This window comes from Coffea eugenioides, chromosome 10, assembly GCF_003713205.1.
Source record: "Coffea eugenioides isolate CCC68of chromosome 10, Ceug_1.0, whole genome shotgun sequence".
NCBI classification, from domain to species: Eukaryota; Viridiplantae; Streptophyta; class Magnoliopsida; order Gentianales; family Rubiaceae; genus Coffea; species Coffea eugenioides.
Window position 1 is genome coordinate 4,427,646 of NC_040044.1, and position 18,465 is coordinate 4,446,110.

The following is an 18,465-nucleotide window of genomic DNA, read 5'->3' on the forward strand; positions in this document are numbered from 1 at the left end:
TAACATAACTATCTTATATGAATTAACATAAACGGTAGTTAAATATAATAATGTCTTATCTAGTTAAATATAAAATTTTGTCATATAAACAAAAGAGTAAATTATGTCATTTATAATGCTATTTGAAACAAAAAATGGAAATAAAGTGTTACTTAAAAACATTAATGAACTAACTAAGAATATATGGTTAATTTACCAGTCGGGATGTCCGTACTAGTTGAGTACTCATTTTATTAAATTCAGTATTATTTAGTTTTTTTTTACAATCAAATAAATTTAAAAAAGTTAAAAGTCTGTCGTGTTTGGTTAAATCGATTGATCAATAAATCGAAAACTTATTTAGTTCATTTATCGATCTTGATGTAAAAATATTGAGTTGAAGCGAGTTAGTAGTTGAGTTTTATATTTCTCATCTCGTGGTCATGCTTGTATTAGAAACCTCTAAAACATATTAAATCCTTTCCTTACTTTGTTATATTTTTCTTTTTTATTATTGTTTCCTTTTGTTCTTCACAAAACTCCCTCATCTTGGCCAATTTAGTTTAGGTGCTGAATTACTTTAATTTTTCTTTGCCTTTGCCTCCAATTTTTACAAGTTTGTGCTCTCACTCATATAAACAAAATACTCCGTGAGAATTTTTATAATATTCCAATTCATTTTTTTAACAATTTTTTAGTATAAATAGGACGGATCGAATCCAAAACCTTTCACTTACACTCTCTTCTCCAAACCAATTATCTATAAATATATATATATATATGTTGAACTAATTGATAGACTCGTACACTTAAGTAACTAAAGTAGATATGATTTTTTTTAAATGCTGCTAAAATTTGATTTTTAAGAGATAGATAAAGGAAAAAAGGAAATAAGTTGCGTGGAGACAAAATGAAAATTTAGTGGAGAGAAAATGCATTGGAAAAAAAAAAGTAAAGCGGGTAGAAATAAAATGGATGTGCAACAAAAAAGAAAAAGAAATGGAAGAATGAAAAATGAGTCAAGAGTACAGAATATTTACTATAGATCAAGAGGAGTATTTGATCAAAAAATTTGAAACGGGGCCAAAGTGCCTAATTGAAAAATTATCACAGGCAAAGTGCAAATCCATCATAGGGTTCACTATAATATAATTAACCTACCTGTGCATTACCACACCTGAAATGCCACATTGCTCTGTACATTGTGCTTGAATAACATGACACATTTAGGCGTGATTTGATTTTCTTAAATTGCTTCCACCTGCCTTTCGAAATTTTTAGGAAGAAACCATTTTGGCTTAGAAAAGCCGCCGCGTAGGGCCTATAATGTGAGCTCATGAACTTGCAAGCAAGGAATAGAAGTTAATATCCGTCAGATCCAGCACAAGTTCTCTAAACAGTGAAGACGTTTCTATAACATGCGAATTTCTCATCAGCAATACATCATGGTTCAGAGGTACTCAAAGGTATAGAATTTATGTAGTAAAAGGCAACTCACAATCCTAGAAGTCTACTCATCTTCACCTAGCTGTACATCCTCTGTGGTTTAACAAAGAAAGTTTGCATGAGTATACAATTCAAGAAGAAGAATCAACCGCCACTCCCTCATCAGGAGGCTGTGAACTCACAGCAGTCTTTTCCAATTCCATTGCTATGACCTCCTCCAATGGCTTATTGTTGTTCTCCACATTGTCAATTTTCAATCGCTGAAAACCAAGAAAAATACAACATTTAGCCTGTAGCAAACTGCAACCAAAAAAAAAAAGAGTGTCCCTAAGCTTGTATAATCTTTTATTTTCTGGAGGCCTTCCACTTCTCGAGTTTTCAGCCTCTTTACCTTCAAACCAAACAATAATTATCTTTTGCGCATTTTTAGGATTAACATGACCTATCAATTTAGCCATCACACTATGCTATTATATTTCTGTGTACATTTTTTTTTTCTGTGGGGGGTATAACTTGACACCTGTAAAATGAAATTCATTCCGTATAGGTTTCTTTCATTTTGTCCTTTCATTCTCATCCCTCTCACACCAGCCCCCTTTGTCTGGGTCCTGCAATTATCTACTTCTTCCTCCCTCTTTCTTGTCTAGGTTATAGCAAATTGAAGAGGATTAAAACACGAGGTCACCTGCATCCTGTGCAAGTAATAAGTTGAACTAGAGGCAGGCAGCAAGAACTAACCTTTGTTGCTGTAGATCCATCCTTTGTCATGCGGGAAAACATGGTTGTATAGATTTGTGCGTCACTCTTGTTGCTCTCAGCTCGCAGTTGTTTCAAACTCTTCTGTAGCAGCTTCACTTCCCTGAGAATAAAAGTATTACCGAAAAAGGAGTAAAAGTTAATCAGAAAATTGCAGAATAAACGAAGAACTCATCAAACCAGGTTCATTAGTAAAACAGATGACACAGAAATTAAGTTACACAAGGTAACAATCCAAAAATGGACAGGTTTTCTAGGCAACAGGCAAAAACAGGTATACCTGTTCTGAGGTTCAGTTTCCAGTGCTTTCTTGATGTCCAATTCAGCCAAGTGTAAATCAGCGGTTTCCATATAAGCTTGAGCTCGCCTGTATAAAGCTTTCACATTGGAGGACTCAACATCAAGGACCTAATTAATTACCAATAATAGTTTAATATTTTGTATGCACACCCTTTAACAAACTAATGTTTTGTTCTATTGCCAAAAAAAAAAATTAACTATACCGTAGAAGGCAGATATATGCATTTATCTGCACATATTCTCAATAAGAAAAGGAACCATGAGAACTCATACATAATACCCAAATCATTTCATCCATAGTTTCCACAAAATTTAACTGCTGGATGAGTTAAAGGATTAGAGCTATTTGTTCCTATCTTGATTAACACCCATAAAATGTTGTTTCATTGTTCATACGCAGGAACTTGGCAGGAGATATGAAAAAGAAAATAATGACATAAAAGAAAACAGGTGCCTTTTGCCTCATTTACTTCACCTTTGAGCATAAATTTACAGCTCTGTGGAAGTCAAGTAGTTTGAGACAACAAGCAGCAGTATTCAACCAACATGTGACTCTTAATGACTCGACCAGCTTTAGATCATCATCACCAAATGGTATATCTCCACTGACAAAGTCCAAAGCCTGGAAGTGAAAAACAAAGCATGTGATTTGAAGTTTCACAAAGAAAGGCCAAGTAACATTCGCATTCCTGAAAGAGAAATCATTCACCAAGACACCTTATCATATTTCTTTCCAGCTCTACGGTACTTTCCATTTTTAAAGAGTAAATTGCCTTCATCTTTTTTCCTCTTACAGGCCTCTATCTTCTCCTGATCATTCATTTCCCATGGCGCCTTCTCCTTTGTTCTCCAAAAATGAAGAGGAAGATACATGAATATGAGATTCATCATAAATCTTCAGGCAGAACAGAATGTCATTTAGAATTTAAAATGAACTTAAGAAATGCATTTCACGTCAAATGCTATCTACTGCAAAACATAAGCATGGTCCTCAAATAATAGTGTAGCTCTTAAAGCAAATTGGATTTCAATATAAAGTCACTACATCTAAATTTGGAACCAAAACCATAACAACAGCTTAGACTAATCCTATCCCACTACAGTACCATGCTTTTTAGGAAGACCTCAGTTAGAAAAATAAAGAAACGTAGAGGGAAAGGGGTGGTCTAAATACTGTTGAGTGGTGGTAAGGTGCAAACGAACAAGGTTTTTTCAATTGCTCAATTTTTCAAGAAACTAGCCAGATCATTAAACCCGTCTGAAAAGGGCTACTCCAATGATGATCTACCAGCTGAGTTCCCAAAATATTTGTTTCTCCTCCTACATTCTTTCTCAGCCTTTTTACTTCAAGTATAACAGGGATTTCAAAAGTTCTTTTTTTTGGGGCATATTGAAACAACTTTTATTGAAGATGAGCAAAACAGCTTACACATAAGGGGATAAAAACTCTATGTACATAAGGCCAGACTATTCTGTACACTATTTACAAAAAGAAGAAAAATGCACACACAAACTTAGCAAAGCAAGTCCAAGGGGAGGATTTCAAAAGTTAAAAGAACATGAGAGGACAGGACCAGGCAGTAGAGATCAGGCTTTTGATGACTTTGCAGAACACTTTCAGTCAAGTAGGAAATGTTGTTTGATGACATGAAGCTCATTAATCTTGACAAGTGTCAGTCATAAATGGTTATCCTATATAAAAGAGAATTAACTAAAAAAAAATTGTGAACCATAATGAGTCAAATGTTTGGTTAAGTCCACAACATTTGGTGCTTGCCTAGGAAGAAAAGAAAAAGAATGAAAAAATTGGTGTTTATCTTCTATAAAATTCCAATTACTAGGATGTAGAGAACCATGGCCAGGAACACATTCAATAGCTGCATATAAGATAGGACCTCTTTTAGATGTCATTTTAAAGTTTAATTACATGCTTCTTTCAGCAATGAAGACACACAGTGGGCTTCCCTGAATTATGCCAAAGTGACAGCTTTAATGAGATCATAAAAATGTTTATTTCTGGTTCAGAAGGAAAAATAAACTAACAGGATGTGCAGACAGAAAAGGACATTTAAACACTAGAAAAGCAAGAAAACAAAAAGCCAGTAATATGTTAATTTAGACCACGATGAAAATCTTATCAGTCACATTAAAACCACTACCAAATGCAATCAGTTTAAGCTCTGTTACTTAATCTGAAAGCTACAGCAAAACTATGGCTTTTTGGGCAAACTGAATAAGAAGAGCAAGTCCCTAATTCCTTTCCAGAACATGACCAGACAACATTAAAATGGCAATAATTAGTAATGTACTTCTGAATTGATAACATCTTCAGAGATCACTGACTTCCAGTATGTGAAATATTACCTTTATGAAATCTAATATTTCAACTTCATAGAGTATGGTAGAGATTGGAGGAATTATTGCAAGATCCTGCTTCACTTCAGCATTTCCAAATCCATATTCAGGTTTTATTGTCAGCAGCCCATGTTCACCCTTCTTCATTGTCATCACTGCTCGATCTAACCCAGCAATCACTTGTTCTGTGAAAATGTAGAAATAGGCCATTGAAGTCTTGTCTTGTTCTTACTGATGAATAGGACACTTGACTAATAAAGCTTGCATTTACTCTTTCAGAACCAAAAACCAATTTATCCATATGTGGCACATATTATGGCCACTTTAGATGCTAAACAAAGAATTTGATCAAACAACATACAAACTCTAAAGGATCCGGCTTAAATACAAGAGCACTTCCATCGTGATTGATCCAACACTATAGCTACTGGGATAAAAAGGAAAATCTAAGACATATCTGTGGCCCATATTCATCATGACTTCTATCCAGGTCCACATGAATGTTTAGTCAGAATCATAAAATACATAACCAAGGTGCAAGAACGAGGGGATAATACCAACCCACTTACCTTCATCTGTAACAAACTCCATTGCATCCGTTCCATCAAGACCTCTTTTGTCAAACACAGTACCGTCCTCCAGCATAGCAGTATACCTAACTGCATAGTTATGGGAATACATAAAACAATTTAAGATATCTAATAGAAGAAAACTATTAGCTGCTTAACGCAATAATTTACTTATTTACTACAGTACTCAAAAAAATCAGAAGAATCAGACACGACTGTCATCCTAACAGACACCACAACAATATTACTATCCATAGTCAAAAATTCAAGAATAAAGAATTCTGAAGTCACAATAAGATGAAAGAGTGAATGGAATGAAGCAAAAGAAAGAAAATGGAAAATCACTACTCAAATCATCCATTCACCAAAAGGATAGTCAAGCAAACAATATATTTGACAAGGAATAAAACAAAGCAATGAAGCGTGAATTTTCAAGAACCACCTTGAGATGAGTTCAGAGTCAAATCAGAAATTAAACAGTATGAAGATTGGTTCGCAGATATGAAGATTGGCATTTATTTGAGACAGATTGAGTTTATACTGGATCATATCAAATTCGAGAAGTGAAAAACATTCAACCAACTTTGGTACCCCTGACAATTCTCACTAACACAGCTCAAAGCTCAGCGCATTTTGATACAGAAGCAATTCTCTCTTTAGAGAAGACAAACCAGTTTCAAAGCATAGTGTAGAGATACATTATACATAATAGCAAGCTGACCCTTTGTACCAAAAAAGAACTTTCTTGATGATTTAGTGATTTCCAAACTAGTTAGTTCAGGTAAGTATCCAGCTGATCAATCTTAGTCACCAGTTACTATATCAACACATAAGAACATTTACATAATTTAGCATCAGTAATTTGCTAGTCTTTCTAGAAAAGTCATCTCTAGATAGTTCTTAGAACCAATGCTCAACCAAAATCTCAATATGAACCACCATCCTCTGTTCTAGGTGCTTAATTCATACCTCAACATCAAAATGGCATTCCACAATGAGTGCAGCTTTTAAGTTCCATAATTTAGCCAAATGTCTAAGCCTCAGCTCTCAATAACCTAATTCTTGCTGCATAGCATTAACTGTCTCATTGTATAAAGGGAAAAGGCAACATGGACAATCCACTTACCAGTAACAGAAGCACCTTCATCTGCAGTGACAAAACCTTCCCCCTCTTTCAAGATTTTCTTCAGAACTTTCGAATCACCAGTGACATCCACTACAGGCTTGAAGGACACCAACTCCAAATCAATCCTCAGAACAGAACTCTGAGGGAAGGAACGAAAGCTAGTATTGGAATCCTTTTTATCATCTCCGAAGGCATCTACAACAATGTTAAGTAAAAGCCAGATTACAAATTCCAATACCACTTCTTCATTAATCCACAGAAGGAAGATCTTCCACAAATTTCCTTGCTATAATAGAAACTCAATGATGATAAGTAGTGCTTAAAGCACAAAAATTCAAGAGAGTTTCTTTGTTTTCTATACTGATGATATGTTAGCCAATAAGATGTATAAAGTTTATCTTTGCCAGTAACTCATTAAATTAATCATTCTAAAAATATGAGAAAGAAACAACTCAGTGATTCCTTGAATTCGAAAAAAAAAAAAAAAAAAGGAAATCTGCAATCATAGTGCCAAGTAATGCACCAAACAAACAAGAAAGTCAAGTAGCGGAAAAGATTGGGGGAAGACCTACAGTGAGGCTGAACAACTAAATTTACTTTCTCCCGCTTCTTCATGGTTTTGACTGCTTTTGGTAATGCAGGACAAAGGTGACCTGAAAGAAGCAACTATATTATGTTTCCAAGACATGCTGCTTTGGTGGGAAAAAAACTATTAATAAATGTCCATAAGTGTCTTAAAATTACCCTCTTTAACATAGAACTCCAGTCCGTCTTCAGGAGTTTTTGCAACAATGGCACCATCATCTATTGTTGCAGTATACTTTACTGCAAGAAAAATTAGCATATTACACCATTTCTCCACAAAGAGAACAGAATGCAGTGGGCAGCTCATGGATGATACAAAGATCAGTGCAGACAGAAAAGAAACTGACTGCAAGATGAGCTTGCTATCACGAGATAACATTTCTAAATATACATATTTTTTACCTTGAACTTCATCCAATTCTATCAGGAGGTCCCATCATTTCCCCCTTCTCGATTATTTTTTTAATAATTCCTCCATCCTTGCAAACATCGACCACGGTGATCCACGAGATGAGTTCTACTTCAAACTGAACAGAAGAATTTGGTGGAACACCATCCATGCCCTCCACTCCATATGCCAACTCTGAAGGCATTCTGAACAATGCTGCTTCTCCTTTCGTCATCGTGATAATCCCATGATTTAGTCCCGAAATCACTTGGCCTAATTAACCCAAAAATGCATTAGAACAACCTTCAAAACCAGGAAACTGAATAAGCATATATAGAAGCAAAACTTTACAAGGACTGAAAGTGAAACAAGCTACTCAAGCTCGTTCCAAGTAGAGCTCATTCAATATGGGTTGTTTGTCAATTAATCAAACCAAGCCCATTAAGATTCAGCGTTAAGTACAATTTTTCCCCACACAAATCACTCAAGCTAATCGAGGCTCAAGCTATGGTTTGTATAAAAGCTTGTATGAGCTCGTCTCAAATAATAATCAAACCAAATGAAAAGCAATCTTAAACTTGTTAAGACAATCGAACTAAGCTCAAACACTCTGTTGTTCTACCACATTAGGCTCGCTTATACCCTTCTATTTACAACTCATTAAGGAATTAAACTGCAAAGCAAAAAATGCAAATCCAATATTAGAAGCAATAAACAACATAAACACCCAAAAATTACCTTGTCCAAGATTAAAAATTAAAGGTTTGTCTCTGTCCCTCGTTGATACAAACTCCGCGCCATCAGCAAGCTTACCCACGTAATGAACTACAATCACCCAAATATATATAGTTTAAGCAAATTACAAACAATTAATTCACGAAAATGAAGATGACGATTGACGAGAACGTTACATTTCACGAAAAAGGTAAATTTGGATAAGTAATACCAGTGACTTCATCCCCAAATTCAGGGGTCTCCCAACCAATGCCCCGTTTTAGGAGCTTCTTTGTAAGACCTAAGGAATTGATTTCTCTCTCCTCGCGGACTTGGAGAGGTGGCGCCGACTCGATGACCTCGCCTGGTTCTTCGTCTAGCTCGTCGTCTTCGCCTACGAAATCTGCCGCGTTAAGTTTCGAAAATTCGACCATTTTTTTATATGCTTATTTAATTGCGGTTTTTTTTTCTTGCAATTAGCGGAAATTAATCCATTATTTCTTTCGTTTCTGTTTATCTTCCTTTCTGACATGAATGATCAGAGAGGAACCAAGGAGGTGGAGCTAGTGGAGCCTGTGGAAAGCGGAGGGTGGAAGACGTAGTTTCCAGAAACTTCCAAGGGTACTTTTGGATTTTAAGTCTCGCGCGGTTTTTTTTTTTTTTTTTTTTTATCTTGAAAGAATTTCCCCAAGAGATAAGATCGTATTGGGAGGAATATCGGGGAAGTGAAGGAAAAAGCATTTTTATAGTATTTGCTGCTGAGCTCAAAAATTGATTATAAAATGAAAGATTTGGAAACAAATTAAAATTTTGATAATTTTTTGGATAGCAGATTATAAAATTCATTTTTCTTTTTCGAGGCCTATTCCATTTTTTGTAGTCCACTGCAATGGATAAGACAGGTGGTTGGGCAAGAAGAATGGTCGTGGATGTCAATTTGGCACAAGGGTCCAAAATCTTCATCCATCTATGCTCACCGACAATTTCAAAATTTAAGACAATGTCAAATTTGATTTGAAAACTAATGCTACTATAAAGTATAAATTCTAATTATCTTTTGTTGCCGGAGGAAAAAAAACTGCATATTGTAAAAAAAATATACTGTAATAATTTAATATATGTGAGGTAAATAAGTGATTGAAAAATATGTTTACGAAAAACGTAGAAATTTTTTGATGAAAAATGGATTTTCAAACAAGGCTGTCCAATTGCTTACTGTTCCCTAAATTAGTTATTGTACCACTAATAATGGAGAAATTTCATGAATAGCATAATATGAGGATTAACTATTTACTAGTTCTTGAATAAATTAGTGTTCTTGGAGTTGCCTCTTGTATTTTAATTTAATCAACGTTCTTTAGGTAGAGTTTTACAATTTTAAACCAGGTTGGATTGCATCGTGTTTTGAAGTTTTAAAACTTTCTAGTCAAGAGTGCAAAAAGACACAACAAAATAATGTAAAATGATGATTACCTATGCCTTGGGTAATTTTGACATTTAAATTATTAGAAACTTTACATTATGGTATTATATATCGTGTTCAACACAATGAGGTTGGAATGACCGAAACTTTTTTTTTTTAATACAATCATTGGTCTGTATAGTTTTTGATCTAGTGTAGTAGTCGATTACGTAAGTGTAAGCCCTTGAATGGTAATTCCTGTACCACTCCTTCTCCTTTCTTTGTCCTTATCCTGTCATCCCTCTCTCTGTGTCTCAACTGTGGTGAGTCACATCTATTTTACCGAGTATTTAATGCCACAATTAATTAAGAAAAACCTTCAAAGGCCAAGGCACCACTACGCAGCCAACACGAGTTGGGTGAATTAGTGAATACGATTACTTTCTCGTATAGGTGGCAAACCAACCCACTTAACTAAATTTACTCATACTCGTTCATGAATAGATTGATATGGGTATTTCAAATTTTTGTATATGAATATAAATGGGTTACTCAATAATACCCAATATGAATATAAATGGATATTATTGGGTAACCCATCAAATCCAATTAACCCATTTAGAATTTTCTTCCCCCACCCATTTTTTTTTTTCAGATTTTTCATTTTGTCATGATGTTAACTACTTATGTTTCATTATTATTATTATTTGTTGGTTTTATCTTATTATTTTATTTTATCTTAGTTTGTTAACTTGCTCATTTTTCAGCATTACCAATTTATGATAAGTTTTAGCCTCTTTTATTATCTTTCTAAAATGAAATTTTAAATTTATATATGAAAAATATGTTAGGGGCTCAAATTTTTGGATTAAGTTTTTATATTAACTTTTACAGTACTTAGTTCAAAATTTTATATTCTTATTATTCAATTATTAAATAATATGTAATTTTGTGACATAGAGTATAAATGGAAAAAAAATTGGTAATTAGGCTTATTGAGTTTTATAAGTAAATATTTAAAACTAATGATTGGTACAAAGAGCAGTATAAATTGATAAGTTAGTTTGCAAAAATGAATTTAAATGAGTTTACAAAAATTTAAAATAAATGGGTTACTCAATTCATTTTTCGATTTACCCATTTATACCCATCTAATTAAATGGGTATAAATGGGTTGACTCACTTATACTCATTACCTATTTTACCCAACCCAAATCCGCCCAAGTCACCTATTTTGACACCTCTACTTTCTCGTAAACAATCGTATGTTCGAATTTCACTGTTAATGTAAGGGGAGATTTATAACTTCTCGAAAGCATATTCTGATCTATAGTGATGATTGAAGTCGAATTCATCCAAATCTTTAAAAATAAAAAATAAAAACTCCAAGTTAGGGAAAAAAAAGAGAGAATAAATTCGTGGTCTTTGCTGCTTTTACAAGATTAGAAATGCATCTATATACCATAATTAAGATGATTGGAAGGCCGTGATGGCAAGTTGAGTGCAACTGTACAAGTAATTTATCTTGACAAATAATCCATTATGATAATCAGTGTGTCACTATCTCAACGTACCCCATGCCCCATCATCTTTCTTATCTGTTAACGGAACCACGGAGCCTAAATGAAGCTAACCTTTCTTTTATGGGTACTGGGCAATTATTCAGCTGCAAGTTGCATCTAAACTCTCTGGAAATATATTAGTTCTTTAACTGCCTTGAACTAGAATTCGTCTCATCTCACATTTACGGAATCACCAGAAATGTCTACACACAACTAATTAGCAGCCAGGCTTTTTGCTTAGCGTCTGTTGAGCATTTCAAAGAAGACGTTTTTGTCATTATTATGATTTATGAGACGGACGAAGAGTGGAAAATTGAGATCGACAATGAGATTTGCAGCGGATGAATTTTTTTATTCCTCGCTTCAACAGTTTAATGAAAAATGATTGATTGGCGAGGACAGGTGGGTTAAATTGAAAAGAAAATATATTATCATAAGTTTTCAACATTATGACCAAGTTTATTATTTTTTAGATTTATTGTATCAGTCGAGATTTTCAGATCTATATATATTTATATATGTGTTGTGTTTGATATTATAATGAAATTATCCTTTTCTTCGTACGTATATAATAAAAAGTCTTCAATGTGGTTGTTGCGAATTTGATAGAGTAAACGTGGACAAGAAAATTACTCCAACTTTGATCATAATATTCAAGGGTAAGCGCCTGTGCATATTTTCCAGCAAATAAAATTGACGAGACATAAATTATTGTTTGTAGTTTGAATGTCAAATCAACGTATAGGAAGTTGACAAAAGACCTGCTCCGCTTACGTCTTGATTATTGAATTAGTTTATGACTTTCAAATGTTTCCCGTTGCAGTATTCATTTTTTTTTCAGCAAATATTACGGAAATACGCAAGAATTCCATTCAACATTATCATGCTGTATGTGTACCCCACCCTGTTTTCATCTCTATCCATTTTCAGTTTTGGTGCATAATTTATCAATCTGCCTCTTTAATAAGTCTTCCGAGATATTGTTCATGTTTTATTTTTTATTTTTCCATGGTCATGATGTATAACGTTGCTATTCAGATATGACTTCTATAATCTCGATGTAAATTACTGAATATTGAAACGAGGAGCCAAACTGGAACAAGCTCAATATATGGCAGATAATCATGGCCAAAACTTGGACAGAACTGATTTTTATAAATTCAATGGTTCAGATTGTACCATATAATCTTATCAAGTGATGTGACACAATCTAGGTCATTAGATTTTTGAAGATCGAACCTGCTCGAATGAAAGCGGATAAACATTAGTGAGATTACGAGACTAATATCAAGAAAACATCAAACCGTTGATAAAAGAGTTTTGACTATGAAAGAATTAATCATGTTAGATGATGTAGTAATGTGTCAGCCCTTATCACATCAAAGCCATCCTTATCAGAGTTTGGCTTAACAACTTTGTATGCTGTAGATGCATATTTGTTATGAATGAAAGGTAATTTTCTTTTGCCTAAAGAAAAATCTTCAAAAACTGACCCATAACTATGCAATAAATGACTCACCCACTTCAAACTTTTAAAAAAGTACCACAAATGAAAAAAATTCAGGAACTGGAGACCAAGGGATTGGCACTAACTACTTTTGAGTTTTGAAACTAATATAGCTACCAAACTGCATACATGTCCTTTGTTTTTTCAACCGACCATACATGTTAAAGCAGAAAATAAATTAAAAAGAAAAAACAATTAACAATCTTCATCCATTAAGGATGAGAGAAACTTGGCAATTTAGAGATGAAGCCTTTCCTGTACAAACAACCAAGCCTGAAAGAAATAGCATAAAAAAGGAGAGACAGAGAAAGAAAAACAAAAGGAGAATAAGAGAAATTGTATCAGATGAATCAAAATCCAAAACGAATGAAGAATGAAACTTTCCATCGCTCTCATTCGTACCACTTTCCTAGAGGAAAATGATCAGGATCAGAAGACAACACTCCTCCTATTAACAGCATGGCTTCTGCTTCTTGGATACACGTCTTTTGGCTTCATATTCGCGTTGTCTTCAGATGCAAAAACAGAAGGGTTTTCTTCATCAATCTTTCCCATGCCGACGCTGCAACTTCTTAGTGGCATACTTTTTGGTCCAGCAACCGAGTTTGACATTTGCTGCTTCATAATTAGTTGTTGCAGGTACAAGCAATTGATGTCAATATTATCGGATGAAGTCCTCGTTGAAGCAGCTCTAATCAGCTCTCTTAAATCATCATCATTTACATCAGTCGACGCTGATGAATTAGCACTATAACTCCTTGGCAAACTCGGCGCGTAGTTTGATGAGGGCATGCCCATGACAACGGTTCCGTGGCCGAAATTATCACTGCAACTTGTAATGCTTCTCACGTAAAAATCCCTTGCTTTTCCTAAAGCCCTGGCTGGATATGTGATGATTCTCAAGAATCTGTTCTGTTGTCTTGCTTTGCTCCTCATTTTTTCTGACGCACAATATGACACGCAGTTCACACACTATGAAAAAGAAATGGAGGATTTCTTTCTTCCTTTCCTCTTTTTTTTCCTCTAATGCAATACTTGGAAAATGATCAAGAAGAGATAGATTGCCTTCTTGCTAGATGATATTTGAGAAATGAGAAGAACTCAACCGCCTGCGCTCTTTTTTTTTTTTTTTTTCTTATGAAAGAAAATTGTGGAAGAAGAGATCTAGAAAGCACTCAAAGTTTTAGAGAGTATGTGGGATTGGTCTTATGGTTTTAGACATAGCGTTTGGAAGGATAATTTGGAATTTGGGATAAAGAATATATAGCCAATGGAGGATAAGGGAGGAAGCTTAGAAATCTATGTATGCATTATAAGAGTTAGCGTAGAAAGTAGCAGCGAGGCTGTTATTGTAGTGTGGACGGTGGACTAATGAGTTGGCAACTTGACATTTCAGCTAATGAGGACACGACGACTTGGCATGGTTAACTAAAAGATCAACAAATGCGGGTGGACCTTTTCATAGCACGCCATTGGAGAAGACAATAATATGCATTGAGGTAAGAAGAAAATAAATAGACAATTAATCAATGGAACGATGGATCAAAGGACTGCGCTACTACAAGTCTAGGGCTGCCACCGTATATACTAATCATGCATCTAAGAAAGAAAAACAGAAAAATCAGTAGAGTCAATTCTAGTCCACGTCTAAGTTATAATCCCAATTTTCTCAACTAAATGTGAATCGGGTAAATTACAGTCCCCGTTTTCTCAGTTAAATTCGAGGTGCTTAGCGTTAAAGAACATGGGTTTTGGATATGATTACGAAGAACAAGTGTTCCCGTCTCAAAATTTATTCGCATTGAGTAGAATAATATACAAGATCTTTATTAATTAGCTTAGTTGATCTTGACTAATTTTTTTTTTGGTGGTCATGTATCAATATCATCAGTTGTCATCAATTTGCTCAATTATCAGTTATTTTGAATTTGCAGGAAAAGGGATTTATTTGAGGTGAGCTAAACAATAATATTAATGAAGGTAGGCCAAATTTAAAAGTCAAGAAATACGAGGTGAGCTTTTTCAACATTTGACTTTTTGTGTCTCCATTTTTAATAGCGACTAATTGCTTTTGCTTTCTCTTGGAAGTTTGGAGAAATACTCAAACAAGTGGGTGGTATTTGATTAGGATTGCTGATTCAGCCACAGCATTACCTCATGGCTCAAATCAATTTCAGACAGCCAATGGTTTAATGAGGAGGCAATCAAAGTTTCTGCACTTTATCTGTGGTTTTGTTTGGCAGATGAAGGAAGCCTGTGTTGAATTCACATGTTATTAGTTTGCCAACCAGTGAAATCCGGACCACGGTATCCGCTAAAACATCCATATCCATGGGAGCCACTGCCATACAACAGGCGATGAGTAGGTACAAGGCTTATCTCATTGCTACTATTTTTCGAAGTTTTTATAGAAAAATATTTATAATGAATTGATACAGATAAAATAGAAAAATACGTTTTGAAGAACGTTAAAAAAATTTTCTTAGAAAGTAGCAATCTAAAGATGGTGTCGTGGTGAAAAATCATGGATGCAAACATTTTTAACAAAATTGTAATTTATTAATGCAAAAAATGTATTGTGAAATAATAATAGTTGCAATTAGTAGTTTAAGAAAGAAATAAAAATGGTTCCTCTTTATTAGTTCAATGGGCGCCGCTGCCACCGGCGTAGACTAGATAAGTGCCACATGCATTATTTGGAAGAGCATTGGACGCTGGTCCCTTGACGTGTTACAAAAAGCATCTTGCATAAGCAAAATTAGAAACGAAACAAAAATATTGCGTCTACCAATTAGTAATATTTTAACCTTCTTCGTTATACATCCTTATACTATATAAGATTGAGTTTTGGTCAAAAAGGAGGTTGGATTTCAACCGCATAGGTGGGGGCTTTTTGGAAATGTAAAATATTGTGTATTAATTTAAAAACTTTAGGTACAAGTTAAGGAAGCATGTATTTGGGTATGTTTACTGAAATGACCCCATTTTAATACATTTAAAGTTGTCCTTGATGAGCCATCTGGGTATTGATGGAATGTGTAATTAGTGTGTAACCGTTTTTGCATTATGTACAACCCATATATGCTTGTGTGTTGGTGTAATTACCGGAATATTCCTTAACTACCAATAATTCCACTTTTCAACCGCAAATAACCGTTTGAGATGTTGCTTTGTCTAAAACATTTGAATGGCAATCGGATTTAGGAAATGAACCAATGATTTCTCTATCAATGGCAGAAACTCATTTCTCTATCATTTATAATCTGCATTTATGAGTCACAAACGTTGGTCATTTTATCCCTTTTCAGTTTCAGGAGTTAAGTTTTCCCTTTTTGCCTTTGTCTACAACGATTTGCCTCATCGTTTTCTCTTCCATCCGAGCTCAACTCTGAAATTACCTATTATTTCGTCATTAATTACATCCAATTCAATTGCCGAACCGTTGGTATCTTAATGTCTAAACGGTTGATTATCAGTTTCTCCCTGTTCGCGTTTTAGGATTGAAATAATTCTATCTGGTTTCATACTAATCAGCTCATAATGCTCTTCAGTCCCAGCTACTCTTGGTGGTTCAACGTGAGGTTAGATTTCACCGCCCCCAATTTTTCAGTTTCTCCCTTAATTTTTCGGTGTGTTTTTAGTACCTACAATTAGCGATTTTTATCGCGTTGCCTAACCGCAAGATAGCATTTTTCGCGTAACCTAACCCCAATTGGTCTGGGTTGGTTATAATTTTATAGGTTTGGAGCAACAACAAGAAAGAGTTCTCGGTGGGGATTCTGGAATAAGGCTAGCTTTCTGTGTTGCTCTGCCTTTCTGCATTATCAACGACCTTCAATTTGACACAATTTTATTGTAATACTGTGTGAATTGATTGATTATATCGTTTATCTTTTCATACTCAGTTTTATTTATTCTCACAATGTACTATCATTTGTTCAACAAAAAAACCTCCTTTCCCACAGGTACCAAACATCGCACGGGCACTCCTCCCTAGTATATATATATAATTACATCTATTATACTTCTAGATTATAATCTATAAACGTAGTCCAATTGAACTATGTAAAAGGTCTGAATATTAGACCTTCCAAGCCAAATAAGCGCATTATTGGATCCGTGATCTTTTTTTTTTTCAGAGAAGCGAAGCATTTAATTGCTCGTCTAGTTACAAGCGTTTCATGGTTCAAAGGAAAAAGGAAATTTTGTGATAAATTGGTGGCGGCGACTCGCGCAGGCCTTGCTCTTGTTTGTCTTAGATTTTGTAAAGATTTAGCTCCGTTTAGATTAGCTGTTTTTGAGATATTTTTAAAAAATTTACTGTAATAGTATATATGAAAAATTTTTATTATAAATAATTTTTAAAATATTTGATATATCATATGTATAAGATGTTTTTTAAGTTATTTTTATTTATGTATTATTATAACATTATTTTTGAAAAAAGGCCAATCCAAACAGACATATTAGAAGGTGATTATATAGAATAATTAAAAGTTTCTTTTTGGGTTATTATAAATTATAAATTTTTTTATTGAAAAATGTATCACCTAACGATAAAAGCAATTGAGAATATTTCAAAATTAATTATTTAAAATTATAATATATAATCAATTAAAATAATCGACCAAAAACAAACCGTGGACGACAAGATTGGCGCTATTACGACGAATCCGCTATAGTGGTAGTAAAATTGGACACATTTCATAGTGAGTGACGGTTCAATTTGACAAATGTATACGCTAGAAACTATCAGAATAGACAGCTCGAATCTGGCAGTGTCAAAGGGGATCTCCATCTCCAGGAGTGTCAGAAACATTATCATCTTTTTTGACATCGGAGAATGAAATAAATGTGAAAGAGACGTGAGAATTTTCAGTCCGATATACCTGAAGAGAGGAAAGCCTTCTCAAACTGAGAAGCCGAATTTCTTCTGCCATCTAGATTTATAAAAGTCGAATTTCTAACTTCTGTGAGAAAAGGTCAAGAGGAAAGCCTTCTCAAACTGAAAACAATTAAGAGATGGGCGCACTGTTCTAGAAGAGCCAAGCCAAGTTGCGAGATGAATGGATGATATCCAGTTTCAGTTTGCACTTGTTATAAAGTAAAAGTTTCACATAAGGAGGAGGGAATTTTTTCTGATTGCAAACAAAATGATGAATTTAGCCTCCAATAGGATCTTCCACTCTTGATAGTTACAAAATGATAAATTTAGCCCAAGAGGCCAGCTTCTGAGGCTGACTTTTGATATGTGCTTGGCAACTCCCAAGGTGCTGCCACCTTTGGGTGGCTTCGCCGAGCCCAATAACGTGGGCTTGTAACCGAGTGGGGCATTAAAGTGGCTGAATGGGGTGTTGAAATTAGGCTCAAACCATACCCAGGTCTTGGGCCGCTATCTCCTCACTCCCAAACCTCTAGCCCACTCGGACTAGATAAGCACCTGAAAATACCAAAAACCTTTGGGTGGCTTCCCCCTATGGGATTTTTCGTCGATTATACTTCCCCTCCTTTAAATTAGGTTAAAATAAGTTATATAACTGTTATCATTGCAACAAAAAAAAAAAAAAGATAGTTGCCTGCTCTTATAAAGTTACAAACTTTTTTAGTGAATTAGTGATGAACAGATTGCCCAAAGGGTTCAAATCAGTTGCAACCTTTGGATGGCGTAAATGGTTGCACACAGAATTCTTAATTCTAGAGAGACTCCAACCCTTGCAAAAACTTGAGAAATCATCATCTAATAATAAAGTCCGTTTCAGCTAAATAAATTCTTTCT

General features: G+C 34.6%; 1 protein-coding gene and 1 pseudogene across 1 annotated transcript; both read right to left on the reverse strand.

The window, feature by feature from the left end:
- Window positions 1–1,365: 1,365 nt before the first annotated feature.
- Window positions 1,366–8,793, reverse strand: LOC113749847 (annotated as a pseudogene).
- Window positions 8,794–12,884: 4,091 nt separating this feature from the next.
- LOC113749574 lies at window positions 12,885–13,989 on the reverse strand. Its single transcript, XM_027293358.1, has one exon. It carries the CDS (start codon window positions 13,623–13,625, stop codon window positions 13,119–13,121), a length of 507 nt encoding a protein of 168 aa, XP_027149159.1. The 5' UTR covers window positions 13,626–13,989; the 3' UTR covers window positions 12,885–13,118.
- Window positions 13,990–18,465: the final 4,476 nt, after the last annotated feature.